Source organism: Paramisgurnus dabryanus, chromosome 23 (genome assembly GCF_030506205.2).
Source record: "Paramisgurnus dabryanus chromosome 23, PD_genome_1.1, whole genome shotgun sequence".
Classification (NCBI taxonomy): Eukaryota; Metazoa; Chordata; class Actinopteri; order Cypriniformes; family Cobitidae; genus Paramisgurnus; species Paramisgurnus dabryanus.
Genome location: NC_133359.1, coordinates 9,605,454 through 9,623,234, shown reverse-complemented (window position 1 = coordinate 9,623,234; position 17,781 = coordinate 9,605,454). Strand labels below are relative to the sequence as shown.

Genomic DNA, 17,781 nt, shown 5'->3' with positions numbered 1-17,781 from the left:
CTCCTTTTTTACAGAACGCAATAAATCCATTCCTGATATTACAGCGGACCATTCACGCAATGTAAACAAACATGGCGGCGCGCTGAGTACACGGAATCCTAATTTTCCTCATCTACTTTGTACTTCGTGATCAACAAACAAAACAAAATAATACTTTAATAGCATTGCTAAACCTGTGATGGTTTTCTGTGACGGGAAAGAAACGTAAGCCATCAACATCTAATAATTTCCGCGAGAGGCACTCGGCTGCTTGTTCTGCAGACAGCATCAAGCTTCTCATGCTAAAACATTGACCCCAGAGGATCTTATGAAAACTTTACATTATTTTACTCAAAGTCAACGAAAATCGAGCGGAACCAAAACATTTTACAGCTGATCGCTGTGAAAATGTAAAGAGACGACGTCAAATATAACCGCAGCAATGTGTTCTTAATATAACAAAGTAAGTGTTTTGGTTAATGCCATTAATGTTTATTTTTTAATCATTGTATACCACTAGTCAACTAAATAAATATAAAATGGTAAAGATGAATGCACATTTATACATTGATTTAATAGATTAATAGCATTTTGAAATAAAAAACTGTCATGGATTTATTGCATTTTGTGGAAAAAATAATTAGTTTTTATAATAAATCTTTGAAAATCAAGTTATGGATTTGAATTTCTTATGTTTTTATAACCTAAAGATGCTATGTGAAAGTTTGTAACAGAAAATAGTGGTTTTCATCTTGTCACTTTCTTGGTATAGAAAACACGTTTTTACCGAAATTTGTCAAAATGGATTTATTGCGTTTTGGAACCAAACTCTTCAAATATACCTTTAGCCCAAATAATAATGCTTGGTCTTGTTTTAAAGAAGAGGAAAGGGTTTTCATAGAAGTGTCTGGAGGTGAAAATATAAAAAAATTCTAGCAGTTTAAATGTATTTTAATAAATAAAAATAACATATTAATTTTATAAATAAAATTATAAAAATGTAAATGTTTCACAAAATAAATGATATAAACATGAAGCCATAAGTCTCAAGTAGTTGTTATCCAAATTTCAAGTAAAAATCACAAAAAATTAGGTTTGTGTCACACTTTTAGTGGTTTTACCAACAACAACCACTAGGTGTCAACGGTTTGCTGCATACTCTTGACTAATTAATAAATTACTGTCATGCTTTATTATTACTGCAAAAGGTTTCAGTAGCGCCTCACTGCAGACATCCAGGGGGCGAGGTTGGATTACGATCTGGGGCGGAGCTGGATCCAGATCCAGAGATCCCATTGGTCGGCAGTTTTACCACAAGACACGTCATACACGTGTTGCTGCGTTACCATTTCCGCATTAAAGTTGTAACTAACTTTACTTATGACTACAATAAAAGTAGTGCCTTTAGGGTGAAATGTACGTTTTTTGCTATGTAATGTTTGGAGTAAAACATTTCAGGTAAGCCTACTACGAGTAATCTTACCACATGCAGTTTAAGACCTATGAATGGATACAGTATAAATATGCATAATTATTAAAATATATAGGCTATGGCATGTTATTTAGAAATTAATAAATAAAATGTTTATCTTGTATGGACTTTGAACTTGTTTTACGCGTTGCTTACAGCCATTAGGAAACAGGTTTCCCTCGCAAGTTAGATGGTTTCCTTTTTTTATTTGCTAATAAAAGATATCAAAAAAATTTGTTTATATATTTACTCGTATAGGAATAGCTGTGTAATAAGTGGGATAATGTACAAATAAATCCGTTCAGTGATATCACAATGTCGGGAATGTGATCCAACCCGCCCCCTGGATGTTGTGTTCCGCAGTGAGAACCATCTCAAAGGTTTTGAAATATGAAAACTACATTCTTAGAGCTTTCAAATGATACATAGTTTGTCAACATTTTTGAAGATTTATAGGATATAGTGTTATGAATAAAGAGAAATAAAATATGCATTCCTATGGGGGGAGGTCATGTAACAAAAAAACTACATTATTTCTATCATCAGACGACCTTGAAATATGTCAAAAATACTGAGAGCTTTCCAGTGATATATAATATGACAATATTTGGCAGAGATACAACTATTTGAAGATCTGGCAAACTGGGGTTGCAAAAAATCTAAATATTGAAGTCATTACTAATGACTAATAATTTTTTATGTATTTATGATAGGAAATGTACAAAATATCTTCAAGGAACATGATCTTTAGATACAATATCCTTTGGGGATTAATGATATTATCTATCATTTTCTCTATCTACAGGTATGATAATACAATGACATTGCTTACAAGATGTATATAGGAAATTTTACTAATATTTGTGGGTTTTTTTTGTTTGTTTTCATGGACAAATTGTATTATGATTATTTATCATACTGTTTGAAATAAAAATAACAAATTTTTGGGATAAAAAATCGATAATTTTGACCCTTACAATGTTTTGTTAGCTATTGCTACAAATATACCTGTGTGACTTGTTTTGTGGTCCAGGGTCACATATGATATCTAATATACTTTCAGATTACGAGACTTTAGCCTAACGTTTCATAATGTAATTCTGAGATTAGTAGCATTAAAGTTTGATTTCATGAAAAAATTTGTCATGTCCTTACTCAGTCAACATTAAAGATATCAAAATATTTCACATGATGTAGGATGATGTTATGTAGTAAATAACAAACAGACTTACACAGAGTTACATATGATAAAATGACATAAACAATAAGCAATAAAATATGGTGGGCCTGAAATGTTATGCTTGGGATGTTTTTACATCCTTTTTTAAGAGCGGTGTGAATTCTCCAAATAAACTCATGCGACTTTAAAAGTTAAATATTTGCATTAATGATGTTTCCAATTAATCTAGAATTATAATTATATTAAATTAACAATAAAACCAATATATTATTATTGTTATATAATTAAGATATAAGTGGTCTGGGTTCCACTAAACCTCAGTGTGAACAGAAAGTAAACTTCAACCGGGCCACAACTAAAATAGGCCGACATGACACATTTATAGCCTACAGTATATTTCAGTTCTGTTAAAGCTGCCTATATTTACGATGAACCAACCAATGAACAAATAAAATCACAAAAATTGTAAAAATGCACAATTAAACAACTAAATGGTCTGCAGAGATAAAAAAAAAGGTCATCTCGCACCCAGCCGACTGAACTGCAGCAGACGGCACTCTCCATCTAACTGTACTTTCACAAGCTGTGGGAAGTCTAAATCGAGAGCAATTTCAACTGATGTTGTGCGCAGACTCCACTGGGTTCGAAGGGGCTCAAGAGATCTCCACCAAGCGAGACAGATGGAGTGACACTGCCGTGTCAACCGCAGTTAACACGGCAACACGTAGCCGGGGCTCACGCGAGTGCACGGAGCCAAATGCCCGGCAACGGAAAAGGGCACTCATTCCCCTCGCTGTTAAAAGACTGTTACCTTCACAAGTGGCGGTCCGGGAAAATAAATCGTTTGGCAATGTCCGCTGTGCAATTAAAAGGGGCGAGCGAAAGCTCCCACTCGATTAATTAGCGGCAGCATGGTCCGCGAGAGTCCCCTTGGGGGTCCGCGTCTCCGCCTCAAGCCTGTACGAGCGCAAGAAAGAGGCGGGTTGAACAAATGGATGAGTTTCTCGCCTGATGAAGAGACTCCCTGGAGGGGAACACAAAGTTCTTGCTGAATCTAACAACCGGCTAACCACAGAGTCCCCTCTGACAGTCACCCACAGGAATACACCCACTACAGACACATTTTCAGGCTTGAAAGCTGGTGTGCTTTTGCAGTTCACACTCTAAGCTAATTGAGATGGATGTGATTTAACATTCAGATGTTATTTAAGCACTCTTGGACGGTTTTGTAAAGCGATACTGTTTACACTTTACTCGATACAATGTAGTTTCGCTTGTTGCGTGAGAGTAACTTAAAATCCTGACCTGTATTTTGATCTAATCTGTATTGTGTACTCGAAAGAGTTATACGATAGTGTTACCCTGATAACCCCCGACAGAAGAGAGAAAATAGTGTTGTTGTTTATTATACCGACATCGCACGCTCACAGCAGGATTAAACGCTCTCTCACTGCGCAGAATGAACTGCCGATATGTGGCCGCCTTTCCACATATCACAAGAGAAATGAATGTTTATGGAGACTCACGCGCCCATGTGAATTATCTTTTAAACGGGATGCAGTGAAGGCAGAAACACAGAGACATCAAAAACACACAGACTGAAGTGTTGAAATATATGTGGTACTCACAAAATATCTGGCAAATTAATTCCTTGTCCTCTGTAAAATCAAACGCATAACCACGTTAAAATTTAGCCAAGAAATCATCCGCTTATGACAAAAAGCCTCAAAGGACGCAGGGCTCCAGACTAAATGAAGACAAGTTAATTTTTACAAATGCTATCACAAATGTCTTTTTAGTCAGTGCCCTGTGAGACCAAAAACTAATAGCAATACAATATTGGGAACGCACTACACAAACATCAACATATGGGTGATTCTCGCGAAATTAGTCTTATGAGGTGTCATGAAAAATTTTGTTAAAAAAGTAAATGCAAAGTAAGAATATCAGAAGCATACAGTTACAAACATTTCTTCATTGTTTGACATACAAACCAATTTTGTTGTTTTTCCACATTTAAGGAGAAAATTTTCATTACCGCAACCTGTCCATGACTGGATTAAGGTTATTTGACATAGAAATATTTAGAATTAATAAATCTAGAAAATTAAAAGCTTCAGTGCATGTTATACTATAAACATTTGAAGAAACATATGGTATTTGGTGATCATTGGTAAATGTAGAGACAATAATAAGGAATATAACTGTGTCCAAGACCAATTTTCTCATCCTCCGCAACAATTTTCAATCATTGTTTAACCCCTAAAGAAACTAACATTTAAAAAAAAAATGTTGGAAGGGACATAATTGACTGTGACACTCAAGATGGCTACCAGGTAAGCAGTTCTTATTTTTCTCTCCAGATAAAAGTCGAAATTTTGTTTGTCATAGCACCTAGACAACTTTTTAGTTCTCATTACCGAAACATGAGTTTGTAAATGCATATATTTAATGTAAAATCATGTTGCGGTAATGCTAATTTTTGATAATGATTATCTAAAAAATTTAAATTATTCTATAGGAAATATTTTTTAAATCCTCTAAAAATAATGGTTAGAGTAAGTTCAGATCTTATACGTGCAAAAAAATTGACTTCAAAAGCTTTTTAAAAATTCTGATGCTGGACACTTTCTAAGTCTGGATTTCGTGAGAATAACACACATGCAAGCACATCCACATCATCCTTGTAAACATGCGCTTACAAACAAGAGATACACTACCAGTCAAAATTTAGTATTTTGTTTATCACATTCAAGTTATATAAACTTGAAATGACACAAATGTGACAATTATTTAGTAACCGAATCACACAAATATCATATTTTATCGTGTCCAAACAGACACACTTTGTGTAGTTTACAGCTCTGGGCAATCTCTCAACAAACTTCATGAGGTGCATCCTGGGACGCTTTTTAAATCATATTAGTTCCCACGTACAATATGCTGGCCACTTGTTGGCTGATTTTCTTTCGCTATCTTGTCCAACTGCTACATTTTAATTCCCTTTAATTAAAATGCACTTTTGTGAAGACGTTCATATGCTAACCCAAGTTGCCTAAAAACTTAGATGAATTCAGTAAAGCATGTCCAAATTTTGATTGGCAGTGTATAATGCTCAAATCCATTACAATTACCAACATAATCTCACATTAATCATGCATCTAGGAATTTTAATAAAGAAGCTACATTTTTTGGGTGCAATAATCCTTTCCAAAAAAAAAAAAAAAACGCTTATAGCTTTTACATTTAGTTTAGGGTCCATAAAGATGAATTTACACTTTAAAACATTTGCTTGGCGTCATTTCTGAGATTTCTGAGACTTCTGTAACCGTGAGCACACTTTTTGCAGCTATAATAAGCATATGTCAAGAACAGTAAGCAGTAATGGTGCCCAGTGGCCCCATACACACGTGCTATCACACAACGGCCCCATCCAGGACGGGGCAGAGAAGCTGGGCATCTGAGGAAGGTTAAGAGGCAGGTTGGGAACTCTGGGCAGTGGAACGCTTGGCAGATTGTTGGTTATAGTCCTGCCAGAGATCAAAGAGTTAAAAGCAGTGAAGTACTAACAGAACAGAGAATGAGATTGTACATTGATATCAGATAGAGCAGGAGAAAACAGTAATTGACTGATCGTGGGAGAAAACAGAAAAGGTTTATCGATAACCAGACAGACAGGAAATACAGTAGACCTTAGTCAGAGCAGACGCCATCTTGAATTAAACATGAACTAGGATAAAAACTTACACTGCGTACAAAACCGCCTACTTCTATAGTAGATGAAAAGTAGTATGCATGGCGAATAGTATCTCTGTGTTCATAGTATTCTAAAAACATTTGGCGGAAAGTACCCGGATGACTAACTACTTCCGGTAAGATTAATTCGATGACACTTTACTATCCCGTGAGCCCCCAAGAGAAGAGTCACCCAACGAAGAACAAGAAGGAGAGGTGTTGTTTTATTAAAAAATGTCTGAAAAAGGTAACGCGGCTATATTCAAATACATTATTAAACAGCTGTCCCTTGTCGTTACGTTGCGTTTGTTTAACGTCATTCCAGTTAGTGACTTACTTGTTGTATGATGACGTTTGTCACCTGATGTCTCAACTTGACGGATATCGTACGTCCGTGTTCATGCTATATAGGACCTACTGTTTGAAACGATGGATAAGTATGTATTTCATCTAATTCAGTACCTACAGTCACAGTATGTGATTTCAGACGCATGGTAGTCTGTCAAACACACTGAGGTTATAGGTTAAAGTAAGTCTCGCAATCAACTGCAAATTTGTAGGTAGTAGACATTCTCAAAGATTCGTCTGCTGAATGATTGACACACAGGTACACTACACTAATCTACAACACAATAGGTAACCGTAAAGTCAAAAATGAGAAGTAGAATGCAATAGAGAAAGATAATGATGATAAAACTTTAAACTCTTTCCATTCTTTGCAAAGTTAATTGGTTTGGCCTCACATTTTAAAATTGAAAACTGCAATCAACAAATTAAATAGCAGTAACCTTCAGTGTACACTTTACTTTTTTAAAAAAATAGGCTCATTTTTCAGCTCCCTAGAGTTAAACATTTAATTTTTACAGTTTTGGAATCCATTCAGCTGATAGCATAGCATAATCCATTGAATCTGATTTGACCATTAGCATTACGCTAAAAAAATAACCAAAGAGTTTCAATATTTTTTCTATTTAAAACTTGACTTTTCTGTAATTACATTGTGTACTAAGACCGACAGAAAATTAAAAGTTGCGATTTTCTAGGCAGATATGGCTAGGAACTATACTCTCATTCTGGCGTAATAAAGGACTGAAAATAGTCCCCTTGGTTACTTACAATAGCAGGGGACTATTTTCTGGTGCTGCGTAATATCATTGCTCCTCCTGCAGCCATGTTACAGCAGCAAAGTCCTTGATTATTACGCCAGAATGAGAGTTTTTCCTAGCTATATCGGCCTAGAAAATCACAACTTTTAATTTTCTGTCGGTCTTAGTACACAATGTAACTACAGAAGAGTCAAGTTTTAAATAGGAAAAATATTGAAACACTTCAGGGGTTTTTTTGTGCGATGCTAACGGTCTAATCAGATTCAATGGATTACGCTAAGCTATGCTAAAAATGGTACCTTCGGACCCGGAGATTGGCTAAAAGGATTCCTAAACGGTAAAATCAAATGTTTAACTCTAGGAGAGCTAGAAAATTATATTCTCTTTAAAATGCAAAGCATTAAAACATTATCCACTTTTTTTAGTTAAACAGCGTCTCAGTGATCACAGTGTGTCTTACTTCACAGACTGCCACGTCTCCTGCTCAAAGCCGCGGTGGATGGACTGAGCTATGGATGACTCCATCAGGTCGATGTAACGCACCACCAGAGGGACGTACAGCTCCTGCAGGTGTTTATGAAACGTCCCATTGCAGAGGTGAGCTGGTGAGAATATAAAAATAAAGGCATTATATACAACCGCTGAATTAGACCAATATAGTTTTAATAGTTTAAATCATTTTTTTTAAAACATGCTAGACTGCAAAATAATAAAGCTACTGTATAACATGTTACTGTTTTTTGTCAACCATAACGGGGGGATAGAATGAGAGAGAGACGTCTCCTCAGACTTCATTAAGTATAATTCCCATCTCTCTGCTCTTCATCATTAACACTAGCCTTTTTACTCTCATGGGTCTGTGAGCTCATTTCCCAACCATTTACCGATGATGAAACTCGTTTGAGCATTTAGTGTCAATGTCACAACACTATTTTATGGTTATGTGTGTACAGGCTAAAAAAACGACGAAGTCAAGAACAATTAACGTTTAAGTTAGTACGAGGGCAAAATGCAAATTACATCCCTGTCTAAAACAAAAAGTTTAAAGAATCCTAGGGGATCTGACTGAAAACCTAATTAACGGGTGCCACAATGCATCTTTTACCAATTAAAATAAAACTTTATTCAGAGTGTCATGATTCAACATTTCAAAATAATAATAATAATAATAATAATATCCTGTAAAAGTTCTTATAGGCCTATTTATACCAGCAACATAATTCATGCCCGCAGTCGATTTCTCAGAAAACCATCAACACTGTGGCACGTTCAATACATTACACATAAAGCATACAAAGGCAAAAAATAATAATTTCAAATAAAGAGCATTAAAGGAATGCATTGTTTCTATTAAAACACTCATGGTGCGCATTCACGCATGATGTGAATATGCCTTTAAAACCATGAAATTAGCATATTTCGTCTTAAGATGTAACATATTGTTACCTCATTGTTGATCAAATGCAGTCCTATAAGACTCTCTAAGCTCTGCACAATGAGAGATTTGTGTCCTTTCACTTGTGTGGGAAAACTGCAAACAGTTGGTTAGAATTACGTTCAATACTTAAATATCCTGAATGCATTAATTCCCCCAAAATGGCAATATGATTCTGTGAACGTGAACTGGCATGCCTCACATCTATGCCTTAACTAAAATAACTCCTACATGTCTGGCAGCGGGTATCTTTCATTAGATTTCCACCTGTACATGAAGATTTCTTTATTGAGAGAAATACAAGACAGACTCTTGTTGTACTGCGTGGGAGTTTCATACTTTATTACATTATTGCGCCGACTATCTTTGTTATAAGAGGCTTCCATTTGCATTGTCCTGCTATAAAATCGATTTCAAATAAACAGGAGACTTAATTGTTAATCTTTCCCGTAGCTCAACTAGTACAGCGGCAAAGCTCCTGGTGAATGTGCATACATTATTTCTTTCATTATGTATCGTTTAAAAGCAAGTAAATCTTGGCTGGAGTTGTTGTCATATCATTAGCTTTGCACATAATTAACTTCCTGTTGCGTTTTGGATCATTTTATAGGAGCCGTAATAGGATACTGGCACTCAGGACACTCCGCGGTCTTCCGAAGCCGCCCTCCTCTGCCGGATTCAGGTATCTGCTTAGGCGAATTTCAAACCGGTGGAGATAATTTATCCTCCAGTGCCACTAACTGATCACACAATGTATCTAATTAGTGTGTTGACAACAACAGAGCACAGCATGTTAACCTTCTCTCCTAACAAGGATTGTTTTCCAAATCTACATTGGTGTTAATTAGTGCGCTTAGCAGTGACAACATGCGATCAGAACTTTGGACAATTACGGGACAGTTTTGGACGGGGGTGAAGAGGCGAAAAAATTATTTAAAGAGAAAGGTTTAAATAGATAGTTCACCAGAAAAATGAAAATCCTTCCTTTGATTTTCAGCAGATTTCTTTGGTTTGATACGCCACAAAGAAAAATAAATGACAGAATTTGTATATTTTGGTGGACAATCCCTTTAAAGTTGGCATGAAATAGAAGTAGCATGTCTTATTTTCCCCCATGGTGACGTATATATCCGTGTGAAACGGCTTCTGAAATAAGAAAAAAAAGAGAAATAATTGGATTGTTTGAAGTTGGGTGATGTTGCTATTTGCTAATCACTGCGATTCCCGCCTTCGCACTATTCCTCATGACCGGAAGTAAAGAGAGATCGTTTTGAGGAGGAGAGGAGATAAGACGCGCGAATGAGGCGGAATCGTGTCTTCTGCGTCGCGCCAAACGCGAGACGTCCAGACGCGCGGCGACGCGTCTTCACTTTGACTTAAAATTGAAATCACTTGCGCTTCACGCCTCTACCGTGGCTGGTGTAAACGCAGCATAAAACTGGATTAATCTATACCCTGTCTGGGAAACCGCCCATAAGAGAAAGACGTTTAACTCTTTCACCGCCATTGACGAGATATCTCGTCAATTAAGAGAAAACGCTTCCCCGCCAATGACGAGATTTTCCGTCTTTCCGCAATACCGCTATTATCCACCAGGTGGCACCCTTCCGCAACTTTTTAAACCCGGAAGTATTGCCCTATGGCAAGCGGCTGCATGTCCGTGTCTGTTTTAAAGATCGCTCTGAATGGGATCTCTATGAAAAGTCCGTCACAAAAATGGAATTATCTCTGCTTTTTGCTCAAAATGTGGTGTTTTTGCAGAAACCTACCCATATTCAAAGGCTGATTACAAAAGAACCACTGAAGGTAGGATGAAACATTTTTTTTTGTTTGAAAGCAGAGGGTCTGTTCTTTCATTTGGTATATTGTAAGTTTATATATTTAAAGAAGAACATTTTCTGGAAGGCATTAAACTTTGGTGAAAATCATGAAAAACGCTGGCGCTAGCTGGCAACTTTTTTAAAAAACTCTGGCGGTGAAAGAGGTAAAAAATAAAAACGTTACATACGGTCAGTTCGTAGGAAATTGTTGAGCAGCTGAAAGAGGGGAAAACTTTCCCATGAATCTTGCGATTGAACAGCCAGAGCTGCATCCATGTCCACTGTATAGAGTGACAGGAAGGATTCGGCGTGCTCGGCCATTACCTCTGGCCACCAGGAGAAGGCCTGGAAAATACAGAAAAGCACACAAAGTTATATCACCTATGAAGGTAGATTGTGGTATAATGTACGTAGTTTATGTGAAAAGAATAATGTTTTCCTTAAAGGATGAATTTTCCATTAATGTGACAAAAGCAGGATATGTGCCAACAAGCATACAAAATTCAAAGTACTGACGTTTAAGCAAGGTACACACTTCAATTCTGACAATACAACAGAAACAAGGATGCAACAATAAAAAAAGCTTTTAGACTTTCCTTAGTGTAAAAATCTTATTCAAGTTTAATAGTTTTTGTAATGACTACAAACTAACTAACACACTTATATTTTTGTCTTCCAGGTAATTACACGATGCTAAAAGCAATTTATACTGTGCATGTTCCTTAAGTGCCAAACCCATGGCCTTGGTTAGTCACCATATAGGAATATACGACTGCTTTGGATATAAACACACATATATTTCTTTTTCAGATACTTTTTAATTGCCAACAATTTATAGGGTAACAATTAAATGCACATACAAAATATCTTTGTAAGCATTACATTAAAATCTGCAGCATAGCAGATCATGTTATTGAAACAACAATTAACCATGAACGTGTCATTTGCTGTTGACTGCAGCACATTTAATTCTGAATTCTCCAGAGAGGAGAAAAGCTCAGCGCTGTCCTCCTACATTAAAGTCGGCTCTGTATTGTTTGCCATGTGCATTGAAGGCCCTTCTGAAAAGATCCAAGTCCATCAATGCATCTCTCTCTTAGCATTCTTCCACACGCCGATTCCCGGGGACAGCTGCAGTCCACTTAATTGAGAGAGTAAAAGAAAGCCGGTCCATGTCTCGTGTTATTCTTTACGCGGGCGCGAGCCAAGAACTTTTCGTCCGAGGCGGTCGGCGTCGAACCGTGGGGATAAAAGTGCAATCAGTCATAGTAAAAAATAAGTGATGAAGAGAAGAATGCTGACTTATTGAGAGACCTATTGTGTTGATATCTGCAAGTGTGTGCGCGGAGGGGGACGTCACAAGTCACTGGCCTTGACACAGAACATCCTAAAAGGCAGTTTTTAATCGGTGTGAGCATTTTACTGCTAAATCGAATTCATGCTTGAAAAAATTCCTATTATAATGTCTGTTGTAGATTACTCGCGGACAGTCCGCGTACGTGACAATATTGAGACAGGACACTTCAATACAAACAATCACACAATGGCAATAGACCGCATTTGCACACACACTATCAGTTTTTCTTATTTTATTTTCACTTAATTCAAGAACAGAATACTTTGGAGCATTTTTGTCACCATAATGTTTGATTCCTGTTCTTTGTTTTCTTCTTGTTTGTTCTAAACTTTGTTTGTATTGGTGGATCCGCTACTTTTCTTCGTCTACACAAATTTTTAATAATGTACTGTAAATGTCGCGAATCAGTGTGTCCCTGCCGGCCTGGTAGAGTAATCATTTGAATAAGAAATCATTTGTATTGCGTATGTGTGTCGAACGCGGCCATCCGGGGCCGATTACCAGTTACGAATTACATCTTCGGTAGCGCCGCCATCTTAGAGTGATGCGCATTCAGGATGAGAGCTTACGCAGCGTACAGAGTTTCTCTGCTGCTGCTCTGTGCCCCCGCCCTCCGAATTTGTCATACGTCACTAAGAAAAGTGCGTACACTACGCTAATACTCTCTCCTGAGTCTAAGATGGCGGCGCTACCGGAAGGTAGTTTATAACGTTAATAACATTTTAAATATGGATATTTCTACAACAACACCGCACGGATTACCCACAGAAGACCTTTGTTTATCATCCTGGAGCCGTTTGGATTTAATTTGTGAAGGATGGACGCACTTTTTTTGGACTTGAAGGTCCTGGACTATTGCTGGACCCCGTAACATTACATTTAATCAACTGAAAGATATAAAATATTTTCTAAAATATCCGAAAATGTGTTTGTCTAAAAAACGATGGACATATGCAACTCGGACAGCTTGGGGGTGAGTAAATCATGGGTTTAATATCGATTTTGGCCGAACTATCCCTTTAATGCTTATAACCAACCAGTTAATAGTGAGAATTGGAAACTACACAAGAGTGTTACCATTATTCTTACTAACTCACCAAAGTATTTAAAGTGATAAGGATACATAAAAAACATGCATTTTAATGTTAGACTTTAAATTTTGATGTTAAATTTACTATTATATAATATATAATTGTTCTAGTCCATACACAATATTTAGTACTAATATAGCAAGTAGATTTTTTTAGTGCGAGAAATACAAGAAAGATATAATAGATATAAATACATAGATGCCCCATTAACGGCTCGCCTCTATGGAGCAACCGAATTGAGGCAATTCTTAATTTCGAAAATGAACAAAGGTCTTAAGGGTGTGGAACGACGACATGAGGGTGAGTAATTAACGACAATGGCTGAGTCCGAAATCTCTAAAATGCTGTCTTCGGAGGCACCTTCATCGTCTTATCTCACAATTCTATGTGTGTGCGTAAGGAAATGTGACTGGTCAAGCTTGAAAAAATAGAAATGAAGGCCAAGAAAGTGGCTGAATCACAAATTTAGTGCAAACAATTTAGTGTAAAAAAGTTTTTGAACATTTTAATTGCATTTCTAGCGAGAAATTATCATTTCAGTTTTCAAATATGAGATCATTTTTGGAGTTCAGTAGCCCCTGTCACCACTTATCTATATCTATCTATATATCTATATCTATATATATCTACATTGATATCTATATCTATCTATTTGTCTATCTATCTATCTATCTATCTATCTATCTATCTATCTATCTATCTATCTATCTATCTCTCTCTCTCTCTCTCTCTCTCTCTATCTCTCTATCTATCTATCTATATATACACACACACACACATACACACAACATGGCAAAATATAAGAATGAAATTAAATACTCACCTCTCTTCCCTAATGCATTTACAAATGTGAGCATGGTAGACAGAGAAAGACAGTTGTAAAAGTTGACACAGTGTATTCAGAAACATTGTGAACACCACAATATGCACAAATGAATGCTAAACATATTTCTGGTGTGGCAGTATTCAGTGTTTGAATTTTATGTACATATCTCAAACAAGCTGCAACATAATTTGACTAATGTACATGTGAGCACACCACACACACCTTGATGTTTCCTTAGTGACAATATACGGGGCATTTGTCTTGTTAAACACAAGCATTTTGGCATCATTGTCTCTGTTTAAGGGGGAGCTGGCGAATGCGGAGGTCTAAAAATAGTACCTTGCAAACAGATGTCTACAGCCGCACTTTGGTTTAGTAAAATGAGTGCTGTCTCTCTCCATGATGTCTGAACACCTTGGATTGATCAGTCTCTGATTTCTTATAAAAATGAGGATGTGAAAGCGTTAGCCAGCGTTGGCCTTGTGCAGATGGGCTGTGGGCGTTGTTTTCCTCTGGCGTTACTATGAGCTGGCATTGGACGGGTAATCTGTCACCCGCTAACAGCTGTTGTGGCAAGGCGGCGAAGGAAATGGACAGCGAGACGGCAAATGATCACAAGTCTGCTCTGAAATGATCATGCAATACCTTCTGGAGGAACGTGCAACGCCAAAAGGCCTGATGATAAACAAAGATTGATTCTGCGTCTATGTGACTGTGGACTTATTTGAACATATGTTGGGAAAGGACTGAGAGAAAAACGGTATATAAGAGAAGATGTGAATGATAAAATAACCATTGTGTCTTTAAGTAAAAAGCAGTAGGGAGCACTTGCTGCTTGTGAGGAATATTGTGTAGAAAATGAAAACAGAAAAACAAATCAATTCTGAGAGGTAATGAAAACAAATGAAGGCTTTCTGATAGTGACAAATTGCTCGAACTTGAGACAAACACCACCCACTGGTTTTCTTCAGCAGTAACAATTTCATATTTTATTGTATATGAATATCATTTATTTTTTATACCAACAAAGGCAATGTTCAAAGCCAAAATCTAGAGAGAAAATGTCACTGATGTTCCACATACATCCATTGTTTAAACCGACAGATCCACATCTATACATTTATATAACAGACAGAGAGACAGATAAACATCTATAGACATTTATAACAGACAGACTGATCCCTTTCTATTCATTTTTAAAACAGACGGACCGACATATTCACGTCTATTTATATTTATAACTGACAGACGGACAAACAAACAGGTCAACATCTATCCATTTTTAAAACAAACAGATAGACAGACAATCATATTCATGTCTATCCATATTTATAACCGACAGACAAACAGATCAACATCTATCCATTTTTATAACAGACAGACAGATCCACATCCATCCATATAAACAGAAAGACAGATCAACATCTATCCATTTTTAAAACAAACAGACAGACAGACAGACAGACAGACAGACATATTCACTTCTATCCATATTTATAACAGACAGACAGACCCACATCTATCCATTTTTAAAACAGACAGAGAGATCCACGTCTATCCATATTTGTAAAAGAAAGACAGATCGATCAACATCCATACATTTTGATAACAGACAGACAGATCCATATCCATCCATATTTATAACCAGGGTTCCCACACCTTAGTTAACTTCAAATTCAAGGACCTTTCAAGGACTTTAGTGGTACAATACCCTCAAATTCAAGGACTAAATGTGGGGACACATTTCAAGTGAGAGCAAGGTTATCTTTTAAGATACATTTTTTCAGTTCCCTTTCGAGGGAACTCGCGCTGCGTCGCTGTGGTGACACTTTGTGGACGCCTCCAGGAGTAAGTGCGTCTGAATGTGTATATCAAAATCAACCAATGGTGAGGCTTAACGACAAGACAAGGTGACGCTGGAGTCAGGAAGTATATCGCTATCTGAAATATTACCAAAGACAATTATTGTATACATATTGTTACAGGGACGCAGGAAGTATGGCAAGGGAGACGCAGCATCTCGTTCCCTTCTCAGGAAACAACAGTTACATACGTAACCCGAGACGTTTTCATTTGTCAAACTATGCAAAAAAGCATTTTGTTATGAATCAACAATCGCATACAGAAGATATAAGCATTTAAAACTTTACAGTTTAGCACGTGTGGTCTAGAATTTTAATGAAATTATCCTACACTACACAGGAAATAATATGGATTTTTTTTTTTCAGAAAACTTCTTGCACAAAATAGATTCAAGCACTTTCAATGACTTGTATCTATGTATGTATATTTTCAAAAACTTCCCAGGACCTTCATTTTTCCCCCCAGATTCACAAACATTCAAGGATTTCAAGGACTTTTCTTTTCTCTTTCTGTACTTGCTGTTTTCTTTTTCATTTTGTTTTTACTGTAAAGCGCTTTGAGAAGTAACACTGAAAGGCGCTATATAAAATAAAGATTATTATTAGTGATGCACCGATGTATCGGCCGCCGATATTTATCGGCCGATTTTTGATGAATTTGAAACCATCGGCATATCGGCAATAGCACGAGAAAGGCCGAAACCGATTGTTTATTAATTAACTGCATAAAGAAATCCATTATATGTAAAAACATGAGTTAATGTTGTTAATAAAATAAATGCTGAATAGCAAAAACCACCTTTGAAGGTTGTCATGTTGTCTTAATATATATGTTTTAGCTTAATTTGTGCCTCTCTTATTATGTTGGTCAGTTGAATGTTAATTAGATCCAATCCATGTTCAGTAAAAATAATTTGATGCAGAAATAAACTAGCTAATAGACCAACTGTATAGTATTGTACACAAGTGTTTAATATCGGTATCGGTCAGAAGTTGTCTGTTTAAATCGGTATCGGCCCAAAAAAATCCTACCGGTGCATCCCTAATTATTATTATTATTATTATTATTATAAGGACCCATGGGAACCCTGTATAACAGACAGACAGATCCACGTCCATATTTACAGACAGGCCGATCAACATCTCTCCATCTTTATAACAGATAGACAGACCCACATCTATTCATTTTTAAAACAGACAGACAGACAGATCCACATCTATCCATGTTTATAAAAGACAGACAGATCGATCAACATCCATACATTTTGATAACAGACAGATAGATCCATCCAAATTTATAACAAACAGACAGTTCCATACATTTTATAGCAACAGGGCTCAACATAAAGGACTGCCCGGTGGCCCGGGGGGCAAGCGTGAGAAGACGTTCTGGCCAGTAAAAAGTATTGTCACTTGCCCGATCAGGCCAGTGCTTCACACTTGGTTACCATCAGTGTATATTATTTAAAATATTGGAAGCAGACGTTTACTTAAGGTTAAACACGACGAAAGAAACAATGCAATATTTTGCACAATTTGCTGTCAGTTTACAGGTAAAGCAGAAAAGTTGGGAGCCTTTTTTTCATTGGAACATGTCTGTTGTATATGTATACAATTATATTTGACTTTTGAATTATTAAATATGTGACACTGATATTTTTATTGGGGCCAGTTAAAATTTTGGCAGGGCCAGTTAAAATTTTGTCAGGGCAAGTGAAAACCTGAACCACTGGCCCAACTAGGCCAGTAAATTTTTTTTTTGCGTTGAGCCCTGAACAGACAGAAAGATCCACAACCATACATTTTTGCATCAGTCTGACAGATTATTGAATTCCTGTTTTTTATAGGGGAAGGCTTATTGGCCGAATTCTAGGTTTCAGCAATATATTAATTCATGGGTTTTTCTATCCTTATGCTTG

At 36.6% G+C, this 17,781-nt stretch overlaps 1 protein-coding gene across 10 annotated transcripts in view; it reads right to left on the bottom strand.

The window, feature by feature from the left end:
• cadps2 (Ca++-dependent secretion activator 2) overlaps positions 1 to 17,781 on the bottom strand; it is a 158,087-nt gene that overhangs the window by 17,421 nt on the left and 122,885 nt on the right. For 7 of the 10 annotated variants that reach the window (XM_065292022.2, XM_065292026.2, XM_065292025.2 and 4 more), the window contains exons 18-21: positions 10,915 to 11,071; positions 7,932 to 8,073; positions 6,041 to 6,160; positions 4,259 to 4,288 (exon numbers count right to left, since the gene is read on the bottom strand). In XM_065292022.2, the coding sequence (XP_065148094.1) occupies positions 4,259 to 4,288; positions 6,041 to 6,160; positions 7,932 to 8,073; positions 10,915 to 11,071 (449 nt within the window). The remainder of the gene's footprint in view (positions 1 to 4,258; positions 4,289 to 6,040; positions 6,161 to 7,931; positions 8,074 to 10,914; positions 11,072 to 17,781) is intronic. The other 3 variants (XM_065292028.2, XM_065292029.2, XM_073813383.1) reach the window with 1 other exon arrangement.